Source organism: Mirounga angustirostris, unplaced genomic scaffold, assembly GCF_029215605.1.
Source record: "Mirounga angustirostris isolate CCGP_5_RB_7025 unplaced genomic scaffold, mMirAng1.0.hap1 SCAF_5, whole genome shotgun sequence".
Lineage (NCBI taxonomy): Eukaryota > Metazoa > Chordata > Mammalia > Carnivora > Phocidae > Mirounga > Mirounga angustirostris.
In genome coordinates, this window is record NW_026991713.1 from 110,200,914 (window position 1) to 110,218,693 (window position 17,780).

Here is a 17,780-nt window from a genome sequence, read left to right on the forward strand (position 1 = left end):
ATTGAAGGTTGGGTATTTATTTGGCAGACTTTTTTTTTTTTTTTTTAAGAATAAATAAAGTGAACCTATTGCTTCCAGGAAGACACCCAACCTATGTGTTGACCATGAAAAAATTCAAACTTTCCAGCAAAAATTAGGTTTTTCAAAAAATTACATCTGCCACCAGGAACACGACAGCTTTTGCAATAACAATCTTTCTGATGGGATCATGGGTGATTTTAACAAATGTGACCTTTTCCAATGATATCATGAAAGGTGCCAACATTTGGGAGATTTATAGAATTCCATGAACCAGTATTTTCCAAATCATGTATGAAGATTCAACGTACAAGATAAACCAGTACAATTAAATGTAACAGAATGAGAAAAGTTTGACATGGGTTAAGATTCCAGTCTGCAACTAAATTTGTAAGAAACTGTCACAGAGTTTTGATGTGGTATCAAAGAGAATATCCACGATTACCTAACAAGATCATTAAAACACTCCTCTCTTCCAACTACAGGTCTGTACAAGACTAAATTTCCTTCATATATTCCAACCAAACAACAAATCACAACAGACTGAATACAGAAACAGAAAAATCCAGCTGTCTTCTAAGCAGACATGAAGAGCTACAATCAAAAAGAATAAAATATTTAGGAATAAATGTAACCAAGGAGGTAAAAGATCTGTACTCAGAAAGTGACAACACACTGATGAAAGAAACTGAACATGACACAAATGGAAAGATATTTCATGCTCATGAATTGGAAGACTATTGTTAAAATGCCCGTACTACCCAAAGCAATCTACAAATTCAATACAATCCCTATCACAATTCCTATTTTTCACAGAAGACAAATATTCCTAAAATTTGTATGGAACCATGAAAGACTGCAAACAGCCAAAGCAATCTTGAGAAAGGAGAACAAAGCTGGAGGTATCACAATCCCAGATCTAAACTATACTACAAAACTACAGTAATCAAAACAGTATGGTACTGACACAGAAACAGACACACAGATCAAGAGAACAGAATTAAGAGCCCAAAAATAAACTCATGTTTATATGGTCAATTAATCTACAACAAAAGAGGCGAGAATATACAATGGGGAAAAGACAGTCTCTTCAAGGGGCCCCTGGGTGGCTCAGTCGTTACGCGTCTGCCTTCAGCTCAGGTCATGATCCCAGGGTCCCAGGATCGAGCCCTGCATCGGGCTCCCTGCTTGGCGGGAAGCCTGCTTCTCCCTCTCCCACTCCCCCTGCCTGTGTTCCCTCTCTCGCTATGTCTTGCTCTCTCAAATAAATAAATCTTTAAAAAAAGACAGTCTCTTCAATAAACGGTGCTGGGAAAACTGAACAGCTATATGTGAAAGAATGAAATTGGACCACTTTCTTACATCACACACAAAAATTAACTCAAAATAGAATAAACACCTAAATGTAAGACCTGAAATCATAAAACTCCTAGAAGAAAACATAAGCAGTAATCTCTTAAACATCAGCTTTAGCAACACTTTTCTAGATGTGTGTCCTCAGGCAAGGGAAACAAAAGCAATAATAAACTATTGGGACTACAACAAAATAAAAAGCTTTCACACAGTGAAGGAAACCATCAATGAAATGTAAAGACAACTTATTACTGAATGGGAGAAGATATATGCAAAGGATATATCTGATGAGTTCATATCCAGAATATATAAAGAACTCACACACCACCAAAAAATGTATTAATCTGATTTAAAAATGGGCAGAGGACCTGATTAGACATTTTTCCAAAGAAGACATACAGATGGCCAATAGACACATGAAAAGATGCTCAACACCATTAATTAGGGAAATGCTAATCAAAACCACAATGAGATACCACCTCACACCAGTCAGAATGGCTAGTATCAAAAAGATAAGAACTAGTGTTGGTGAAGATGTTGAGAAAAGAAAAACCCTTGTGCACTGTTGATGGGAATGTAAATTGGTGCAGCCACTGTGGAAAACAGTATGGAGGTTCCTCAAAAAATTAAAAATAGAACTACCATACGATCCAGTAATTCCACTTCTGGGTATTTACCCAAAGGAAATGAAAACACTAATTCAAAAAGACATATGCACCCCTATTTTGACTGCAGCATTATTTACAATAGCCAAGAAGCAACCCAAGTGTCCATCGAAAGATGAGAGGATAAAGAAGATGTAGCAGGGGCGCCTGGATGGCTCAGTCGTTAAGGGTCTGCCCTTGGCTCAGGTCATGATCTCAGGGTCCTGGGATCGAGCCCCGCATTGGGCTCCCTGCTCAGCGGAAAGCCTGTTTCTCCCACTCCCCCTGCTTGTGTTCCCTCTCTTGCTGTGTCTCTGTCAAATAAATAAATAAAATCTTAAAAAAAAAAAAAAAAGATGTGGCATATATATATAGAACGGAATATTACTCCAAAGTAAAAAAAAAAAAAAAAAGAAAGAAATCTTGTCATTCACAACACGGATGGACCTAGATTGTGCTAAGTGAAATAGGGCAGAGAAAAATAGGGCAAATACCAAATGATTTCACTTACATGTGAAAATCTAAAAAGCAAAACAAATGAACAAAACAGACTTAAAATACAGAGAACAAACTGGTAGTTGCAGGGGGCGGGGGAGGGAAGTGATGGGTGAAACAGGTGAAGGAGATGAAGAGGTACAAAGTTCCAGTCACAAAATAAATAAGGGATGAAAAGTACAGCATAGGGAATACAGTCAGTAACAGTGTAATAACTTTGTATGGTGACAGATGGTTACTACACTTACATTGGTATTACGTAATGTATAGAACTGTCAAATGACAATGTTGTACACCTGAAATTAACATTGTAAGTCAACTATATTTCAATTTAAAAAAAGTTACAAAGACATAAAGTAATGCCACTCTTCTCACTTATTTTGATAGTTATTTTTCATAAAGTGTTTTTATGTTTACATATAATGGGATTCTTACTTTTTAACGAGTTAATACTCTAAAATTTCTTGTTTGAATTTCTAACACAGCAAATATTGTTAGATATCACCCACATAAAGAAAAATCCTGGGGCGCCTGGGTGGCTCAGTTGGTTGAGCGACTGCCTTCGGCTCAGGTCATGGTCCTGGAGTCCCGGGATCAAGTCCCGCATGGGGCTCCCTGCTCAGCAGGGAGCCTGCTTCTCCCTCTGCCCCTCCCCCCTCTCATGTGCTCTCTCTCTCTCATTCTCTCAAATAAATAAATAAAATCTTTAAAGAAAAATCCTTAATTTTTCAGAGTGAAGTACTGAAATCACATGTTTGAAAACTACAGCTCCAAAGATTAGAGCCTAGGTCAAGGCTCCAATGTTCAAATGAACTTTCAGACACGACCTTATCCTGATTTCCCTGTTGAACAAAACACCCCAAGTCAGGAGACCAGCAGGAGCCAACTGACAGACCATGACCATGAATCACCATACTGTTACAAGTCAAGGTCATAGAAAAGAGCAGCAGGGTGACTTCTGGGGTCCTACTAATGTTTCCTCTCTTCAACCTGAATGCTGCTTAAACAAGTGTGTTTGGTTTGGGGTAACTCAGTGAGCTGCACATGTAGGACATTTGCATATCCTAGCATATGCACTCTTCTGGGTATCTATTCATTTTTTTAAAAATTCACAGTTTGGGGCACCTGGGTGGCTCAGTTGGTTAAGTGTCTGACTTCGGCTCAGGTCATGATCTCAGGGTCCTGGGATCGAGCCCTGAGTCTGGGCTTTGCACTCAGCAGGGGAGTCTGCTTCTCCCTCTCCCTTTCCTCCCACTCATGTGCACATGTGCATGCGCGCATGCTCTCTCTCCCTCCCCCTCAAATAAATAAAAATCTTAAAAAAGAAAAGTTCACAGTTTAAGATACATAACCATTTCCGCTTTGTTTTTCCAAACACATGATGGCTTTCAACTAAGTAGAGTCGCTACACATAACTTACTTTGGAAAAGCCTGATAAAAATAATCCAAATATGTAATTTAAAAACCTCAATATAAAATATACATATATATACACATATCAAATAAAAATAAAAATGTCACTATACACAACTATAACTATTCAGAGTTTAGAGCTCTACATACCATCCATGACAGTTACCTTACCAAAATCAGAAAGAGAATACTGTGCTTATTTCTCAAGTTTTTAAAACAAATGAAGTCAAACAATTAAAAAAAAAAAAAAAAAAACAGAGCAGGGGCACCTGGCTGGCTCAGTCAGAAGAGCATGCAACTCTTGATCTCAGGGTCATGAGTTCAAGCCCAATGTTGGGTATAAAGATTAAAAAAATAAAATTTTAAATAAAAAACTTTAAAATAAAAAATAGAGCATTTAACCCTCCCCAAAAAAAGTAAAATGAAAAATAAAAATAAATAAATCGTCCAATTAAAGGTGAAACTAAAGATGAATTCCCTACAAGATCTAGGGACCACCATCTCTGTTACTCTCAATGTATCACTACAATTCTAGACAAATGCAGTAAAGCAAGGAAATACAAAAGATAAGGTAATAAGAATTGGAAGGAAAAAGACATTGGCCATTATTTAAAGAATAAACTTCAGAGAACATGGAAAAGAAAAACTAGCCACTACACTACATAAGAATTTAGCAAGATTGCCCCCAAAATATATTAAGTATAGACAGATAAGCTGATAGTTTTATATCAATATAGACATACATACCAATAGAGAAAAAAAAGGGGGAAAGGAAAAAAAAAAATGTCACTCACAATAGAAACAAAAACCGAGTACCTAGGAATTAATCTAACAAAGAAGACATAAGACAATAATGGAGAAAAAAATTTTAAACTCTATCGAAAAAACAACTATCTTTGATACAGGTGTTAAAAATAAGAAAACAGGGGTGCCTGGGTGGCTCAGTTGGTTAAGCATCTGCCTTCAGCTCAGGTCATGATCCCAGGGTCCTGGGATGGAGCTCCTGCTCAGGGGGGAGCCTGCTTCTCCCACTCCCCCTGCTTGTGTGCGTGCTCATGCACTCTCTGTCAAATAAAATCTTAAAAAAAAAAAAAAAAAAGACAACAAGCCCAACATAGAGTCACTTATGCTAAGCCCCACATCATCAGAGACAATTAGTTTCAGCTCTCCCAGAAATGGAATCATAAACTAGTTCATTAGGAACTTACCTGATCTGCATGAATGAGGTAACCTGCCTTGCAGACTCCTGTCATCTAAAGGAAAGCGACACAACCAGTCCACTTTTTGCTCCTATAGCTTCCTGATCCCACTCCCTTCTACATGCAAAAGTCTTTCATTTTATATAGTTCCTTCTCAGACCTCCTTTCTATTTGCTGGATGGATAACTGCCCAATTCATGAATTGTCAAATAAAGTCAGTAAGATCTTTAAAATTGATTCAGTTGAATTTTGTTTTTTAACATATGGTTTAACCATGGTTATATATCACCAGAGGAGGTTTTAAAAAAATACAACTGCTGGGTCTCCACTCCCTCTAGATTATGATTCAGTTGATACAGGGTAAACTGGGGCACAGGTTTCTAAAAGCTACCTCGTTAGTTCTAATGTAAAGCCAGGGATGAAAACCACCAGCTTAAACATCTGAAAAGAACACAGGTGGGTCTCATACTTCTACATACCAATCACTATAAACAGGTTGTAGCAATAAAAATGAAAACAAAAACAAAACCAGTGTGGAACTAGAACAGAAAGAGACAGTTGTAAAAACATACCTTTGTTAACTAAGAATGGAGAAGTATGTCCTAAACAAAACCTAGACGGTAAAAAAAATGGATCTAACTATAACAAAATTAAAGATTCTGTACAATAAAAGATTTCAAAGAAGAAACCCAATAAACGGGTAAAAAAAAACAAAACAAAAAACCTAAGAAGATATTTGCACCATATAAAATCCAACAGATTATCACCCAGAATATACAAAAAATTCCTGTTTATTAGGGCAGAAAAGCAGGAAGGGGGATACAAAAATCTAATAGAACAAGAGGCAAAGAATAAATAAATGGCAATTCACAAAAGGGGACCCCACACAGCTAATAAGCATATGACAGGATACTCGCCTGCATTAGTAATCAGAGAATTGCAAATCGGAACAGTAATATATCACGCTGTGCCCAGTTCGCTCCATCTGTTGCATCAGATTGGAAAAAATTATAAGGTCAGAAAATATCAAGTTCTGGCAAGAATGTCGGGACCGACAGCTGGCAACAGTGTAAACCATCACAGCCATTCCAGATAATAATCTGGCAGAACTTAATGAAGTTATGTTCAAGCCCGAGAGAGGGTCCAATGGGGGGTGGCGGAGAACCAAAAATGGAATGGGAGATGGAGGAGGAAGATCGGTGAAATAAACTGAGGCTTACATGGACCACCGCATCATAAGGGTGGGCCAAAAGGGAGCATGAACTCAAGCCTATGCACCCGACATGGGGAGGGAGTCCCTGCCACACATGGTCCTTCATGCAACCAGCATGTGCGAAATCCCTGCCCACCAGGTGTTGTGCTTGGGCCTTGCCCTCACAGAGTATGCATTCTAGTGAAGGAAACAATAAAAAGTGAACAAGTAACATTAAGAGGGTGACGATGGTGACAGGAAGTAACAGGAATGGGGTGCCAGACAAGAGGTGGGCTCTCGGAGACATGACCGGGCATGGTGGCCATCGGGGGAAGAATCTCCAAGAACTGCATTCAGGGTCTTCGAACAAAGTCACCAAACAACAGGTGAGTCTATTTTCTAAAGATGACTCCCAGGCACTTCCTGAAACTGAACTCCCAGGAACAACCTTTAAAATTCCTGTTCTATAAAGTGTGGACTACAATGATTATCCTAAAACCAACATCTTTTGACCAAAGAAAGCTTTTCAGGAGGAAAAAAACAAAAGAAGACACCACCAATGTGAACATTCCAGGTCTCTTAAAAATGTTTCTGGAAAATCATTAGATCCACAAACTTTTCCTTCATTTGTTAAATACAAATTGAGTACTTTTATGCCTTTTCCACAGCACTGTGCTAGGAAATGAGGATAAATATAAAAGTTTCTGGGGGCGCCTGGCTGGCTCAGTCTGTTAAGCGTCTGCCTTCGGCTCAGATCATGATCCCAGGGTCCTGGGATCGAGCCCCAAGTCGGGGGGGGGGGGGGTCCCTGCTCAGCAGGGAGCCTGCTTCTCCCTCTCCCTCTGCTGCTCCCCCTGCTTGTGCTCTCACTCTCTTACTCTCTCAAATAAAATCTTAAAACTTTTTCAAAAATTAAAAGTTTCTGTCCTTAAGGAGCATACCTCAACTTTAAGATTCAGGATTCTATTTATTTCATACCCTAATTGATTTTTTAGGATTAAAAGCCAACATTTATTGCATGTTCGCCACCTAGCAGGTGCTGTTCTATGAGCTTTTACACACTTGAGTTCATTTAAATACTTGCCACAACATGATACTGTATTTCTAATTTAGAGAACAGAGGTAAGAAATGTGCCTGAAGTCGGTGACAGAGCAGGGATTCAAATCCAGATCTTTCAAACTTCAAAGCCTGTTCTCTTAACCACTGTGCTTACATTCCGCCTGGTATCTTCTCCCTGGTTTTCAGAGTATGGTCCCTGGGCCAGCAGCATCACCGCTGTGACTTAATAGAAAGGCACGTTCTCAGGGCCCACCCCAGACCCACTGAATCAGAAACTCTATGAGTGGAGCCAGCTACCTATGTTTTAACAAGCCCTCCTGGTGATCTAGGGGCACGGAAGGTTCTAGAACCACTGGTTTTCACACTCAGTGTATGTACATTAAAGGGGAAATGACCGTCTTGGAAATTTCACAACGTAAACTTTCAATCCTATTTAAAATGACTCTAAATAAATCAAAATTATGTTCATTCATTTTTCAAGACCCAGCAACTCCTCCCCCAGCCTGACAAAATGTCCAATCTGTACCCTGATTCAACCATCTAAAAAAAAAAGTCTACTCTGAGGGGCCTTACTAGGAACTGGATTTTAAATTCCAAACATGAAAAAGAGCACAGAGGTCCAAACAGAATCCTCAGAAGTTGAATCAGAAGCCATATTAGGAAGAAAACAAAAACGTTTTGAATATCAGCAGCAGAAGCTTGACAAATCTTGGTCCATAGCTCCATAAGCCTTTTTACCTCTGGCTCAACTCTAGATTTTTACAACACCCCATCAACAAACTTCCAATTGCCAAAAGAAAAGGTTATAACCTTCAGAAATATTTGTTTCTCAAGACTCAAATTGCTTTTTTTTTTAAGATTTTATTTACTTTTGCGAGAGAGAGAGAGAGAACAAGCGGGGGCGGGCAGCAGAGGCAGAGGGAGAAGCAGGCTCCACACTAGCAGGGAGCCCGATGCGGGACTCGATCCCAGCACCCTGGGATCATGACCTGAGCTGAAGGCAGACGCTTAACGAGTGAGCCACCCAGGCGCCCCTCAAATTGCTTTAAATAAACACATAGAGGCACCATCTTCCAAACACGTTTTTAACAAGCTAATCAGATACGCTAGTGCATATACACAGGAGTGCAAAAACTGCTCACATCACCCCAACCCCTTACCTAGACCCCTTTACAGCATCCTACCTGACTTTTCTCTATTCAAAGCAATATCTAGACCAGGAGCCTTCTTTCCTACCCCAACTCAAGTCCTCAGTTTGAGGAATACACCTCCACGAGTACTTAAATTTGTCTATTTCTATTAACACCTTTTTTTAAGGTAGTGGAAGACAGAGTATCAGAAGTATGTAGAGATTCAAGCACCTACCATAATTTGAGAACCTACTCTATGCCAAAAAACTCCTTTAAGCTATTCATCTGCATACTCAAATTAATTTCATAAAGTTCAGGATTCTACTTATTTTAAAAATTAAAAACATAAATTTGAAGACTGAAGAGTTAACTTGCCCAAGTCTGTATGGTGGGATAGCTAGAAACCTGACTTAAAATGCATATTGACTTGATTCAAGTCGTCAAAGGTGCAAAGAGCTCTAAGAAGCCCACACTCAGGCAGTTTTTAATCTGCCTGACTACTTACAACCATCCACCTTTCCACACCCCAGCTCACCCAAGACTGGCGGCACTGGCAGGAGCTACCCTCCTGGAAGGAATGGCACCTATTTATTTTCCCTCTCCCAAAACACCATTAATTTCCCCGCCCTAGAACCACAGGTAGTTCCAAGAAACAGATTACCAAAGCCCTCCTCCCTACACAGAGTTCACTGGAACTGAAACACACACACACCAACCACCTTCAGACCTTCCCATTCAAATTCTTATCCTGCCTTTTAAAAGCCCAAAGCTTTCTGTAAAACATCTCCAAAAATGCAATCGTCCCAACTAGTCCTTATTCTCCACTAACACTGCCATTTCTATACCCAAAACGGGTACTTCTTATGAAAGCAACAGCTATCTTCTCATCCCCGTTCTGTAACAATAACAGCAATTAATCAGTAATAAACAAGCCCGTAAGCTCCTATAGTCAGAGGGAGGATGATCCCCTCTCCTTTATAAGTAAGCTGAAAATAATAATGTTCCCCTAAATAGATTATGTGAGCATTCAAGAAAGAAAAACTGTTACACGCCTAGAAAAAAAAATTTTTTTTTATAACTTAAGTATTCACTCATATTCAAGATTTGAGTAATCTTGTTATATGTACCTACTTTATTCTACCACGTTTTAAGGAATCCATAATCAACGAAAGCAAAACATGAAACTAGTCAAATAGCTAAGAGTTCACATAAGATTTAAACAAAACAGCCATTAAAAAAAAAGTTCAAGTGTACATAAACAAGGACCAAAAATCCACCCTCTGGTGTGCGTTCCTGATCACAGGGAGAATCAGAGAGCTTTTTAGAAGTTATTCCTAAAATTGCTAAGTGTCCTTCACTTTAAATTAAGCTGTCGTTTCCTTCCAAATAATCTCACTTAATGAAACTGACAAATCACTCATTGCAATTCTGTCTGAACTATAATTACAACAGAAACAGTTACAGTACATTTGTATCTTTGTCAGTGAAATGCTTGTAATAAGGAAAAAACATCTGACTGAACTCTGCATTGAGTAGCACCCAGTGCACCACCTAGTGGAAGTTGTGTAACATCGTAATTAACATTCTTTTTTAAAGGACAGAAACTCTAGGTAAGAATACAATACTATACAAACAGCCTAAATCTCTTTCCAGTTTCCCACACTGCAAGAGGGCTGTGTTCTTAAGAGAGGACTCATTTCCTGTACAAACTAACAAATTGATAAAGGTTTCTTAATGGAAATCCCTGGACGCTAGAAATTTTGACAGGAGAGTAAAAATTAAGACATTAATGCAAAAAAATCGAATCAGGGATAGGGCTTATATAAGCTATGCCTTATATCTTACAAGAATAAGTTATGTCCAAATGGCATACAGACGCATGAAAAGGGACAATTTCATGATTAGAACAGTTCCATTCAGTAATTCATAAGACATTTCCATATTCCTGATGACTAATTAGTTCAACATAACCTAGCAATTCTCCAGAATTCCCCAAGCCTTGACACCATTCGAGAGGTTCCTGCCAACTAGCCATCTAAGCCTGCTCTTCATTAACCCCCAAACTCCTTTGTTTGCACTATTCTGAGAAATAAATGATTTTTACATTTTCAACTTTTCTACTAAATTTATAATTAACCTTTCCCAAGCCCCAAGTCATGACCAGAATGCATCATGCTTCATTTTTATTTGCCTTATGCATATTAATCATTTCAATTCAACTCAGAAAACAGTACTGAAGTCCACTGCTAAGCTACAGATGCAAACATAGATAAGATAGGGTTCTCTAATTTGGAAAATCTCCCCAAAATTTAAAATAGAGATTTTCACATAGCACCACTAGGAATTTGTTTTGTTTTGCCTGTGTGAAAAATTACCTTTCTGGTGTGATTCAAACTATCTCAACAACCTCGGGGGGGGGGGGGGGGACCTAAGAGACACTATTTCTTTACTTGGAAAAAAACATCTCCACCTGTGATTCTTGTACCACATGATCAAATCGGTATACAGAAGCTTACTTGATGGTGGGAACCTTAGTAGATCCTGGATTAAATCCACTATGGGTACAAAATAAAGTAGGAGTCAGGTGACCTGGGCAGAATTCTCCTCATCTCTAAGGCTTTTTCACTTTATGTACTTGTAAAATAGACATGATATGCACTACCTACCTCCCAATAGAAGGATTAAAAAACTGACAGTCTGTGAGAGTCTCAATTAAAAGACCTAAATGGAAATACAGGTATCCCCCGTTTTTCACAAGCTCATGTTACACTACTTTGCTTTTACGACAGACCTTACTATCTCTTTGCACTAACTGAAAGAAACCCACAGAGGTGTTTGTTTTGCATCAGCTGGTATAGAGACAGCACACACCCGGCAACAGCCAGAGTGGCAGAACCAAGCTCCTTCCCTGGGAACTCCACTCAGCATCTCAGCATCAAGCCCCCAGCAGCTCTGACCTCTGTCTGAGCATCTGTGCTGTATCTTGACTTATTTGACATTAGCAAAATGTATTCTAAGGTATCAGAAAGCCTAAGAGGTTTTTGGGGGGTAACACTAAAAAAATTTCCCATATACATTAATAGTAAGTGGGTTTTTTTGCTTTGCAGCGCTTCGGTTTAGAAAAGATTTCATAGGAACGCTGTGTTTTCAGATAGCAAGGAAAACCTGTACTGGTGAGAACTGGAGTGCACCTAGAAGCGAGAACACTGCTCCAAGAGTTCTCACGGTGCCATTACTGCCCAAACCCGGTGACCTTCACCATTTCACTTGTGAACAAATAGTGAATGAAAACAAAGGTTATTAAGCAAGTCAAAGAAAAGGTAATAACAATTCAAGGTGCAAATTTGTAATAAATTGTCTGGCTCGTCTGCAAAGTATTACCGCATGAGTACCAAGCAGGTGCATTCCTAAAACCTAAAACCCTGAAATTGTTTTTAGAGAAGCTTTTTTTTTTTTTTTTAATGCTAATGTTTAAAAAAATTAGAAGAAGAAAAAAGAATCACAATTCTACTCCCACCCATGACACAGTGACAGAAACAAGGTTCCACCCCCACAATCCTTTGAAATCTGCGCAGGCATTCCTCATCAACATTCCTCCCCCTCACTCCTATTGCACCTTCCCCACTTCAGCCCAGACAAAGGTGAGTCACACTGCTGGGTCTACTTGTCACTTAAGGAAAAGTCCCCAAACACGTTCACGTTAAAGACTGCTCTTAATTTAAAAAATAATAAATAACAAGTAAACAGTGTTAATGTGTAAATGGCACTGCAATGCGCCTGCCTCCAGAAAATATGTAATTAACAATACCCAAGACACCTTTCTGGCTTAAAAAAAAAAAGCCACTCAGCTTATCGTTACTTATCAGTAGGTCCCTTTCCCTCGTGAGCCTGACTCTGACTCAACTCCGCAGTTTTCCTCCACCTGCACGTTCTCGAGCCCTCCGTTGGGCCCAGCCGCCTCACTCCGAGTCCCCAAGGGGTCCCGCCGGCAGCTGACCCCGCCCCTCCCCCTCCGCCCGGCCCCGCCCCCACCTCCCCGCAAGGTGTCGCCGCCGCCGCCGCCGCCGCCGCGGGCTCCCGGGCGGAGGCGCCTTGAGGCGGGCGGGAGGCTCGGGTGACGCGGCCCGGCTCGGCCAGGTTGCCGCCCGCGGGAGCAGCAAGGGGAGCAGACCCCACCGCCCGCGCCGCACCGGTGCTCGGATAGGGGGTGCAGCCACGGCGCCCCATTACCTGCTCTGGGCAGCCGTGGCCCGCGGGAGGCGCGATCGCTCCGGCCCCTGCAGCCCTGGGTCGGGAGGCAAAGAGGCAGCGACCGCAGCCGCCGCAAAGGACAATCAGGAGCCAGCGGGCTCGGCACCGCCTCGACGGGCGCAGAACGCACGAGCCCAGCGGGAGCCCGGCCCCCACCTCCAGCCCAGTGAGTAACCGACTTGGCCCCCTCCCTCGGCAGGGTGGGGCCACGGCCGGAGGGGCGGGAAGGGGCAGGGCCGCTCCGCCCGCGGGGCGGGAGCTCCGCGGATGCTTCGTAAAAGCGGTCTGCTGATAGGCTGCGATGGAGGTGGGTGGCTCGGACTTGAAGACAGCCTCGCCAGCAGAGCTCCCTCATTGGCCGGTAAGAGAAAACAAAGCAGAACTCTGATTGGTGAGAACTCTCTAGCTCCTCTCCTTCGCCCCTCAATCAACGGAAGCTCCGCCCCACCCGCTCTGTTCCCAGGTGGCTGCAGAATGGGCTGATTTATGGACCTGTACCCTCTCTGAAGCGCAAAACCTCGGATACCCGGGTTTCTTTGCCAGATGCGAGCGATTCTTTCATTCCCGTATGAACTTGATGAATAACAGCTAATCTTTAACATTGCTTGGCTTTAGAGAGGTCTCCTGGGTATTTTTTAAATGCTTCATAAGATTCAGAAGGAAATTGTCCTGTGCAAAGAAAAGGCATAAAATGTTTTCACTCTTGGCAAAATTATGCGTAACTTTTTTTTTTTTTCCGTTTTACTTGTGTTCCGTATGGGACATACTTAGAATGCACCACGCTGTAAACAGATTTATAGGAAAACTCCCTGACAGGAAGAATTTAGAATCCAAAGGACAAAATAAAGTATACACAAAAACCAAAAAGGGTAGTATACGGAGAGAAGTTGAGAAGATACAAATCGGAAAACTCAACTAATGTAGGGAATTATAAGAAAGGAATGTGACAAAATTTCAAGATGTGACTTAGACTTTGAAAACTGAAAGCTGAGGGAGGAGAGGGGAGACAAGGATCAATGACTTATAGTTAAGCAATCTGAGCTCTCAGACCATAGTAGGCAAGCCTCGTATTATCCTAGGCAGTTTAGAAGGGAGTGAAGCATAACTCACCTGGGGACCACACTCCCTTAACTCTGGCTGCCTTACTATTCTGTTTGTTCTTCCTGCCATTCCCATGAGGTTCTGAAATAGACTGTTCGAAATAAAGCACTTCCCCTAACAACTCCCTAAATTAAATAGTAGTGAAAAAATGTAAATGGACAAAAATCAAACCTAAGGAAGGAAATGAATATTAAGGTGAACATGAATTTGAAAAGAAGGACAAGAAACTCAATACAAAGAATAGAGCAAATCCTCTTTTTTCCTGAGAAAAAGGTAAAACTCCTTTGAAGGACATTAACCTCATTACCTAACACATTTTTTATAGAACCCTTGTAATAAATGGAATCTTAAGTGATAGTCTAAAAATATGTGTCCCAGCGTATTCTAAGCAGGTAACTTAGTGTTGAGATCTAAATATGTTTAAATATGTGAGAAAAAAAAAAACTTAGCACTGTCTACTATGAACAAATTGGAAAGAAAACACTCCAAAAGTTTTTTTTCCACAATCATGCCTGAAATTCCACCACTAACATCTTTCTTTGGGATTGAATCATTTATATCAAAAATTATTCTTGTATTCATTTACTCAACAAACGTGCAATAACATTAATCATCAAATTCTAGTTCCTTCAATGAACTAGGCACTCTACTAAGTATTGTCTTGAACAAGGCAGACCAGAAGCTATTTATCCGTAAAAGAAGGATAATGAACTAGTAAACGAATACATTTACAGAAAGGAATAAAGACAGAGAAGAAAAAAGAGTGAGCCGAGGGATGGAAGCACTACTTGAATTTGGAAAGGGAGAGAGAACTACTCTGGGTTGCCACTTAAATCAGAAAATGCCAGCTATGCAAAACTCGAGGGCAGTGGCATTCCTAGCAAACAGCAAGAGCCAAGGTCCTGAAGGAGGAAGAAAAGTGATGTTGTAGGAACAAAGAGAAGACCTTTTTCAGAGTCCAAAGAAGTGGGCCTTAATTCACCAAGCCAGTGTATCAGGCATAGATCTAGGAAGAACCAACTATTTTCCAGGGATCAGCTAGATGTCAGGGTCTAATAATGAGAATGACACGGACCCAAGTGGATCTATAAAATGTTACTGCACAAATGATGGGGAAATCAAGGTGCTAGGGGAACACAGTCCAGAAGGGGCCAAGGAAATCATCCTGAAGGAAATGAGGAATCACGGATTCAGCCGGAGTCACCCCAGTGAAAGGCTACAGGGTTCTAGATCCAGGGAGCAACAACAGAGGAACCTGGGACCCCAGTCGGGAAGAAGGAAATCTAATGCAAAGCCTTAGAAACCATTGCATTAAAAAATCAACTTTCCCCACATCATAAGCTTGCCTACCATGGATAAGCTCAGAATGTGGAAACAAAAATCCAGTGAGAAACAGCATTCTGAGACTATACGAGCTGAGCAAAGTAGGAGAAGAAACAGACTGATTATTGTTCCACGTCATCCTTGCCTTCGTTTCTTAAACAAAAGTCATTAAATAGAGTGCACAGCCCACCTTGAACTATGACATTCCTTTTAGGACTGTAATGAGTTAACAGTATTAATCCTCTTTGGCCAGAATTAGGACAGAGCTGAAGCCCTTGAAGTTAGAGATCTGCCCTACTAGTTCTGGCTTCTCCCCCTGCTTCTGGGTATGGCTTTCTCCTTACAGGTTGAACTCACGCCATTAGCACATGTCTATAAGAAAAGACAGCAAGCCCCCACTGTGGAGGGCCAATCAGAGGAAATGCTGGGAACAGCAAAGTATCTCGGTGCATCCGCTGGAAGTGGCAGGTGAATTACAAGATGCAGCAACTAAGTAAATTACAAAGTAAATAACAAATGTAACTACCGAAATACATGGCACAATGCTTCAAAGCCACTGAAAAGTAATCTCTGTGCCCTAATAATAGAGTTCAAAAATCAGTTCTAAAGACAGAGAGGTAACTTCGAGATTCCAAGGGCAAAAAGAAGTCAGTCCCCAGGAAGGCCAGGAGCCAGGGCCTGAGAGACAAGAGGAACTTGGCTGCAGTTTCTTCTATCTTCAAACCCGCTTCTCTGTACTCTCCTGGTCTCTGGAAAACAGCTTTCCTGGCTCCTAAGTCCAGGAGTCAAAGTAAAGCTACCCCAGTGCTCCCCGAGCCCCGACTAAATCAACAACCTTGACCCAATCCCAAATTCTATGGAGAGAGAATATGAGTGGCCTCGCCTGGCCTCTCCCCGCTCTATCCCACCCTCTGTGGTGAGGGAGGTGGCAGGAGTGGGGAGGGTGGAGGCCGCCAACATGGCTGCCGGGGCTCACCTCTCTTCACGCACAGAGATTTCCCAGAGAATAGGCACTGGACAGATTGCCAGAGAGGCATGCATCCTGCCCCACCACGTTTTCTGTAGTCAGTCAGTGGGGCCCCATTTTCTGTTCAGTGACAGTCTTTGCCTGGCCTTTCACACGAAGATGGAGGCCCAGAGGCCAAAGCCAAAGTCTTCAATGGTGACTGCCAGCTTTCTTGACATCTCTTTATTTCGGCTGGCTTCCAGACACCAAGTCCCCTGTGTCTTCCAGTTTCAAGCTGTCATTCCCATTTAAGTCTTCTACTAATTCCCAATTTCCCTGTGTGACGTATACCTCTTGACATAGATTTCTTTGAAGAACAAAAGCACTGGCCAAGTTGGCGACTCTCCATGAGCACGGCTCTCGGCTCAGCTGAGACCAGCACGTAGAGCAAGCAGGATGCCAGCAGAAAGGGAACCCCCACCTGCCACTGTCCCTCCCATACCTATTCAGATGAATATGTGGGCGGTCCTGTAACTTCTCTGATGACTTTTAGGTAATAAAAATCCTTTGATCAGTAAAGCCATAAAATACGGTTTGAATTCAGAAACTGTATTGTGAATGCCAATCCACTTTGCTCACCACTTCAAGCTTCATTCAGGGATAGGCCTTCCCTGTACTCTCCCAGCTAGGATCCCTTGCAGGCAGTCTGGGTCCTCCCTGAAAGGGGAAAGGAACCTCCTCCAAATTCATAACATAGGGAGAAAAGAGAAGTTGGAGGATACCAAATTCATGCTCAAGTGTTCCTACTGCAAGGAGACTTTGCTCTGGGCCTGGCCAATGACTAAACCGAGCACTCGCTCTCTTGGGTTCTTTCTTTCTTTCTTTCTTTCTTTCTTTCTTTCTTTCTTTCTTTCTTTTTAACAATTTTTTTAAGGATTTTATATATTTATTTGAGACAGAGATATACGGAGAGAGAGCATGAGCAGGGGGAGAGGCAGAGGGAGAGGGAGAAGCAGACTCCCCACTGAGCAGGAAGCCGGAAGTGGGGCTGGATCCCAGGACCCTGAGATCATGACCTGAGCCAAAGGCAGATGCTTAACCAACTGAGCCACCCAGGCGCCGCTCTTGGGTGCTTTCTAACAATCTTAGAGACCTGAACATGAAACATCCCACTCTGTCTCTCCTGTCCTGGTCAATGCAGTTTGCTCTGCCTGCTACTTCCTCCCTTAGGCTACTTTCTACAAATTCACCTGTAGATCACCTCTCCAGGTGTTGCTCTTGGCCAGGATTTCCACATCAGCTGCACAGCTCTCTCTCACAAATGGCTCTCTTCAGGGTCCTCAAGAAACGTTCGTACATACTTCGCTCCCATCGAGACTCAAACGCACCTGACAGAGCACACGCGTCTTGAGTATTTTCTCTCATCCTTCCCTGTTCTCTCTCTCTCTCTCTGAACCTGCTGCCACAAGCCAATACTGTCAGCCTCTCAATTTTGGATATCTCAGGCCAAAGTCAGATACTCTCAGAACCGAGAGAACACAAATCAGGTTGCCCTCATGGCCACCTGATGCCCCTCCCCAGGGAGATTAAGGAGGAAAACCCTGGACCAGAGGTTAGGTAGAACTCAGCCTTGCTTTCTTTGAAGAAAACTTCCT

At 41.8% G+C, this 17,780-nt stretch overlaps 1 protein-coding gene across 4 annotated transcripts in view; it reads right to left on the reverse strand.

Moving 5' to 3' along the window:
* Positions 1-17,780, reverse strand: part of MPP7 (MAGUK p55 scaffold protein 7) — a 367,939-nt gene that overhangs the window by 308,411 nt on the left and 41,748 nt on the right. Inside the window, exon 1 of one of the 4 annotated variants that reach the window (XM_064591873.1) lies at positions 12,735-13,400. The exons of 1 other annotated variant lie outside the window; for it this stretch is intronic. In XM_064591873.1, coding sequence (XP_064447943.1) covers positions 12,735-13,110 — 376 coding nt within the window. In that variant the 5' untranslated portion in view covers positions 13,111-13,400. Of the gene's footprint in view, positions 1-12,734; positions 13,401-17,780 lie in introns of those variants that run through there. 2 more of the 4 variants (XM_064591872.1, XM_045874223.3) reach the window with 2 other exon arrangements.